Source organism: Arctopsyche grandis, unplaced genomic scaffold (genome assembly GCF_051622035.1).
Source record: "Arctopsyche grandis isolate Sample6627 unplaced genomic scaffold, ASM5162203v2 HiC_scaffold_46, whole genome shotgun sequence".
In the NCBI taxonomy this organism is placed as follows: domain Eukaryota; kingdom Metazoa; phylum Arthropoda; class Insecta; order Trichoptera; family Hydropsychidae; genus Arctopsyche; species Arctopsyche grandis.
In genome coordinates, this window is record NW_027518449.1 from 2,292,600 (window position 1) to 2,299,976 (window position 7,377).

The window sequence follows — 7,377 nt, forward strand, 5'->3', positions numbered from 1 at the left end:
TGCATGTATGTATGTATGTATGTACGTATGTATGTATGTTTGTATGCATGCATGTATGTATGTGTGTGTGTTTGTGTATGTGTGTATTATTTTTGTGTGTATTCGTGTGTTTGTATGTTTGCATGTGTGTATGTGTGTATTATGTATGTGTGTATGTGTGTCTGTGTATGTATGCATGTGTGTATTTGTGTGTTTGTATGTATGCATGCATGTATGTATGTATGTATGTATGCATGCATGTATGTATGTGTGTGTGTTTGTGTATAGGTTAGGTTAGGTTAGGTTAGGTTAGGTTAGGTTAGGTTAGGTTAGGTTAGGTTAGGTTAGGTTAGGTTCGGTTAGGTTAGGTTAGGTTAGGTTAGGTTAGGTTCGGTAAGGTTAGGTTAGGTTAGTGGAAAAGACTTCGATAATGGTTTGATGTAGTTTATTGAAATGTAAAATTTGCACGTGGTGGTTCAGCGGAGCGTACGGAACACAAGTTGTCCGTACGCCGTCTGCTCGAACTCTGTCGACCGTCGCGTATTTCCGCTTGGGCCGACACTAATGCCAACTCGTCAATAATGCCAATCGACAATCAGTTAATAAGACTGTTTGCCACACGTCATTACAAAAGTCGGAACATAGTCCCACATAGGAAAACTGTTGAACAATACAGTTATTCTACAGAGTTACAGCATTACTGACGAGTCGTTTACAATAAATCATAGCTCTTAAAATAATTAAATAGAGGGTGAATAATGAAACCTTTGCCTCATCCAGTGTGAGGATAAAATCAATTTATTGGTTCAGTAATATTTCAACTTATAGGTATACCTCTGGTGAATGTTGTTTCTCTTTACATTAAAATTTTTGAAATCTCCTTTGAAGCTGTGAATAAGCATTACAAGATAAGTTTACTTTAAAGAAGAGAGAGTGGACTGTATATGGTTTAAAACTTAAGCATTCCTCATCTTGATGTTAACTTAGACAATACAATGTTGACACTGTTACAGTTGTCAAGACAGATCAGCTATTACCGATCAACTAAACTTGATTAGTGAGTGTAATGCTCCTAAGTTAACTTGATTTCATCAACAAGTAGCACAAACATTGCTAAATTAAAAGTAAATTGGAAAGTCATTCATTCATTCCTACAAGCAGGAAATGAAGGCGAACTATGATTATAGATGTCTCTACGTTACATCGAAATGTTCAGTATTATAATATTTACTTATTCTATGATTCACATAAATACTATAAACAGTAAGAGTTAACTTATGTTTTCATAACAAGAAACATAAGACCTGCGGATGACTCCCGGCAGGTTATAATTAAGTAGACATGAAATAATTTAAGATGCTCCATTAAGTGTGGCTTGGAGACTAACATTAACAAATCATGAATCTAATTTTAACTGTCAAATTTGAACAGTTTATTTTAAACTCGGATATAATCCTTCCGAGTGATGACATGAGACAAGTCTTATATTATAAAGACAAAATGATTAGATTAAATTCGGAGATATATACTGCCGAATGTTAAAATGAAAATAGCTTAAATTATACACACAACACAATTAAAGTGAATTACGGAGTACTACTATTAACATTGACTGATTTAAACTCATGATTACATCTAATAAGTAATATGAGTTGGGGGTAGTGTCTTCGGGTTAAACTAAGCTACCGAAGTTGACGGAATTGAAGCTGCTGTTTCTCCTCCCTCTTGCTGATCTTCCTTCCTGTCAAGTGGTCCTTGTGGTAGAGTCGGCAATGGCGCCACTAGATGACTGGACCGACGAAACTCTCCGCTGGCAGTAAAGACGTCGACGACTCGAACTCTGCCATCTGGTCCGGGATACAATTTAGTGACTCGACCCAAGACCCATCGGGTTGGCAGCATGTGTTCCTCCTTTAACAGGACCATTTGACCCACACTCAGATTGTTGCTCGAGTCCTTCTTCCATTTGTGTCGTAACTGCAAAGAATGTAAATATTCCGCCGACCAACGTTTCCAAAATGCTGCTGTGGTCAATTGTATCTGAAGCAGATTGGCATGGACATTAGTGTTATATTTAACCTCCATTGGAAGAGCGAGTAAGGATCTGCCAATTAAGAAATGTCCAGGTGTGAGGGGTAAAAGGTCTAGTGGATCCGAAGACAAGGGACTAAGAGGACGGGAATTCATGCAAGCTTCTATTTGAGTCAATACCGTACAAAATGATTCGAAATTTAAGGTGGTGGCCTTTAACACCTTGTTTAAATGAATCTTCATGGATTTAACCGCTGCTTCCCACAGCCCTCCCATGTGAGGCGCCCTTGGCGGGTTAAACTTCCAACGAATCCCTTCGGAGGCTACATACCGTAGTAGCTTCTCCTCATGAGGACGTTCGTAAATTAATTTTACTAAATTAACGAGTTCACGACTTGCACCGACAAAATTAGTAGCATTGTCGGAATATATCGTATTGGGCCTGCCACGTCTGGCTACGAATCTTCTTAAACAATTTAAGAAATTTGAACTCGTTAAGTCTCCGACAAGTTCCAAGTGAACTGCCTTACTGGAAAAACACACAAAGACACAAACGTAACCCTTAATTATCTTAGAATTCTTATTGCAACCACTCTTCACAGGAAAAGGTCCTGCGAAATCTATCCCCACATGACTGAAAGGAAAATTCGCAGTGGTACGTTCAAGCGGGAGTAATCCCATTAATCTATTGTGTGACAGTGGTTTATTTCTGAAACAAATGACACATGAACGCACCACTCCTTTGACAGTATTATGTCCGGCCAATGGCCAATAGGTCTGCCGCAATAACGACAGTAAGGCTTGAGTACCCAAGTGAATATATTTCAAGTGCGCATCTCGGACAATCATGTGTGTAAGTTTATGCTTATTTGACAAGATAATGGGTGACGTTGATAGAGTTGTTCCCAGAGGAAGTCTACTTCCAACACAAATTAAATTCTCGTGGAATAGAGGGGACAATTTAGCTAATTTACTGCTACTGGGAATTGGATGTCCCTTGCTCAGCAAACGATATTCCAATGGAAATGATTCCATTTGCGATAACCTTATCAAATTATTTAAAGCATCTTTTAATTCTAAAGCGGACGGTTCGTTATTTTCTTTAACGTTTAATTGTTTATTCCTTAGTGGCCGACGAACATATGATAAAACTCGAAGGAGTCTTGGAAGATGAGAATGTTTATCTATCCAATTATTTTCCCTCACAAGGGTAGCGTTAGTGACTACCCTTCTCTCTGGAAGATCTATTGTGATCTCAGGAGGTCTTCGAGGCCATCGTGATTCGTCTAATTTCAACCAACTAGGGCCGTCCCACCATAACGAATTATGATTTAATTCTGATGGTTGAGTCCCTCGAGAAATTAAATCTGCTGGATTGTCTGTAGAGGAGACATGGTACCACTCAATGGGTTGAGATATTGATTGGATTTCGGCCACTCGATTGGCAACGAAGGTGGTCCATTTACATGACTCTCCTCTAATCCAATGCAATGCGACGGTTGAATCCGTCCAATAATATTTTTCATTAATATGAATTGTTAATTGGTCTATTGTTGACTTCATTAACTTTGATAATAACATAGCGGAGCACAGCTCTAAACGCGGAATAGTTACAAAACTGAGCGGAGCGACTCTCGAACGAGAACACACAAGATGACATTTGGAATTTCCCAATTGATCAGTACATTTTACATAAATACAAGCACCATAAGCTTTCTCGGATGCGTCACAAAATCCGTGTGCCTGTATATTAATGACATTATTTAGTATTATCAATCTAGGAATTTTATAAAGTTTCATGACTGTATTGGATAATTGACAATCTTTCCATTTTTTGAAGATTGTCTGAGGAATGAATTCATCCCAACCAATGGTTTGTTGCCAGACAGATTGCATTAATATCTTATAATTAATTAACAATGGAGATAATAGTCCTAATGGGTCGAAGATCTGACTAATTACTGATAAAAAGTTTCTTTTTGTTATATTTTCAGTCTCGACTTCGGTTTGAACCTTAAATACAAAAACGTCTTCCCGCGGTTTCCAAAATAAACCTAAAGTTTTGTGTGATTCGTTAGAGAAGTTAAAATCTGAACAATCGTCAGCTTTAACATCCGTGATTATATCGGAGTTGTTCGATGTCCATTTGCTTAAGGGCATACCGGCTGATAATAATATGGTTTCCAGTTGAACCTTTAATAATTTACCAGCTTCAATAGTATTAGTTCCCGTGAGCAAATCATCAACATAAAAATCACGTTCGATCACTTTACTAGCGATGGGATATTTGTTTCTATTCTCCTCTGCTAACTGATTTAGACATCTAGTAGCTAAAAATGGGGCTGAAGCAGTTCCGAATGTTACTGTATTAAGCTTGTAATGCTTGAATTTACTCTGGGGATCTGTTCGCCAAATGATTCGTTGTACATTTTTATTTTTCTCTGCTATTTGAATCTGTCGGTACATCTGCTTAATATCCGCAGTAATCACGTATTTATGGAGTCGAAAGTTGAGTAGTAAACTTAACAAATCTGATTGGACACTAGGTCCCACCATCAAAATATTATTTAGTGAGATATTAGACGTTGTCTTTGCGGACGCATCAAAAACTACACGATATTTAGTGGTAAGGCTAGACTCCTTAACCACGACGTGATGAGGTAAATAACAATGAACCTCATGTGCCTCCGGAGGTTCACACTCTGACATATGTCCTAAATTTATGTACTCTTCTAAAACTTTATTGTATTCCATTTTTAAATTATTATTGGCTAAAAAACGTCTTTCCAAAGTTTTGTGTCTTTTCTCCGCAATGTGCAATGAACTTCCTAATACTACCGGGGAATTTTTATATGGTAAAGCTACACAAAATCTACCGTTTTTATCTCGTGATGTGTGTGCTTGGAAATGTTCCTCACATCTTTTCTCCTCAAGAGATTGATGTTTTACCATAGGAACCTGGTCGATCATCCAAAAGTTTTGAATGTGACTGTCTAATTGACTTAAGCCTATGTGGCTCTTCCCTGGAGCATTATTTACTTCGGGATATGGACCAACTATTGTCCATCCGAATTCGGTATCCTTTAAGATAGGCATACCTTTTCCTAACTGGATGGTTCCTGCTTTCATAGCATGAACGCAAATCTCGGCGCCGAGCAAGAAATCGATTGGCGTCGGTTTATTCCAAAGGGGATCTGATAACTTGATTCCCGCTGGTATTGAAATTAACTGTTGATCCAGTTTCACAGTTGGAATTTCGCCAGTAATTTCTGGTAATACCAAACACAACACTTTGGTTGAGTAATTAGTGGTTGAAGACCTTATGGTCACCTTGGTGATGTGACGAATGCTACTTTCTTGATTAGCGATACCTACAATTTTTTGAGAGATTTTCTCTAATTTGAAGTTATTCTTCTTAGCGAAAGATGTGGTAACATAGTTGACTTGTGAGCCGGAATCTAATAATGTGCGACCCTTAACGACCGTTCCATTGGACGTTATAATGTCTACTTGTACCGTCGGTAAAATTATCTCCCTTTGAGAGAAATGAGTAGAATGAGCATTAATTGACTTCCTTCCCGTATTATTGGAACTAAATGTATCGTCCTGATGCAACAAAGTGTGATGGTTTTGTTTGCACCTTAAGCAATTATAGTTAGACTTGCAATTTGTTATCTTATGCGATGAATTTAAACATTTAAAACACATGTTATTAGATTTAACGAATTCATTTCTTTCCATACTGGATTTTGCTTTGAATTTATCACATTTGCCTATGAAATGATTATTTCGACAGAATGCGCATGCGTTTACCTTACTTGATGGGTTTTTGTTCGCGACATGAGTTCTCATGATTCTTTGACGACTATGAGGGAATTCCTTCACCGTAGTTACAGATGCAGTAGATTGTAATACATTACATCTATTCTGCAAGAATGTCTCTAAACTTTCATATGGTGGCATTTCTCTGCTAACCAGCGATATTTCCCAGTCTCTTACTATATTAAAAGGTAATTTCCTTAGAACTAAACATGTTACCCATGGATCTAAAATTTCTCTCGCGTAACCCAACGATTCAATGTTTTTAATACACACTGTTACCTGATTCAATAGATTTCTCAATTCGATATGTGATTCTCTTGTGATTAATTTTAAGTCACAAAGTGAATTAATCCTAGTTTTGAGATTAAGTCTTGGTAAATTATATTGCTTGTCTAAAATACTCCAAGCTATTTCGTAATTGTCTGAGCTAATATCTAAACCTGATACAGCTGCCAAAGCGGGACCGATTAAGGATTGATGCAAATATTGCAATTTCGTGACATTCGAATATTCCGTTTTGTTTCCTATTATATTCTTAAAAGCTTGTTGAAACGATTGCCATTCAGATGGATCTCCCTGAAATGTGGGAATGGTTAACGTCGGTAACTTATCTCTAGCAAATTTAATTGTTGCTTGCTCTACCTTTAGTTTACTATCTTGAAAGGATTGGCAATCTAATGCTGCTTTAAGATTTTTAACTGTTATTGTAATTGCATCGTACTCTTCGTCTATTTTGGCCGCTTTCGGTATGTCTGTAAGGTTATCTAAATATTCGTAATGGAGTTTTCGGACATAATCGTATGCTTCTTTAATGGTTTGATACTGTCCTTCATCTAATTCGGAGGATTTATCTATTTTTCCTTTTAGTCTTTGTACCGCGCCTGAATACCTTAATTCTATTGACGTCATTATAACTTCTACTTTATTTTCCTTCGCTAATATTTCTATCGATTGAGTCTGACTTCGAGTCTGATGTATTCTAGAGCTTGACCTGTCTCTAATAGGTTCTACGTCCCTAGTTGGATTTCGACCTTTATGCGACTTGGAAGTCGAAGCTTCTATTTCCTCGTTTTCAGCACTTGACATTTGTTTCAGAAAGTTGCACTATTTCGTCTCATAAATACAGTTGTTCTCTACTATAGCTGTCAATTGAACTATTCGTAGAGATAAGGTAATAATATTCAATGATTAACCGTGAATCTTAATATTCTACTTTAACTATTATCACCAGAATCTATCCAACATATTTTGGAAGAAATTACAACCCTAAATTGGTGGGTGCTTGATTTAAACCACTTTGGGGCTACAAGTCTTGTGATTTATTTTAAATCACCACTGTTTCATCACACATTATGAAACAAAGAGATCTACCGATGTATGAATATGCCGGTATGTACTTGATTTAATCCACTTTGGGGCTACAAGTGTAATTCCACATTTATCGTGGAAGGGGGGGGGGGGGAGGGTGTTTCTACACACATTAAGAAACAAAGATCTACCGATATGCATATACCGGTATGTACTTGGTTTAAGCCACTTTGGGGC

General features: G+C 37.3%; 1 protein-coding gene across 1 annotated transcript in view; it reads right to left on the minus strand.

The window, feature by feature from the left end:
* The window catches only part of LOC143921918 (uncharacterized), a 213,417-nt gene extending 206,180 nt beyond the window's left edge, over positions 1–7,237 (minus strand). The window contains exon 1 of the mRNA XM_077445242.1: positions 505–7,237. Within this exon, the coding sequence (XP_077301368.1) occupies positions 1,657–6,918 (5,262 nt within the window). The 5' untranslated portion in view covers positions 6,919–7,237 and the 3' untranslated portion in view covers positions 505–1,656. The remainder of the gene's footprint in view (positions 1–504) is intronic.
* Between the last annotated feature and the right edge of the window lie 140 nt (positions 7,238–7,377).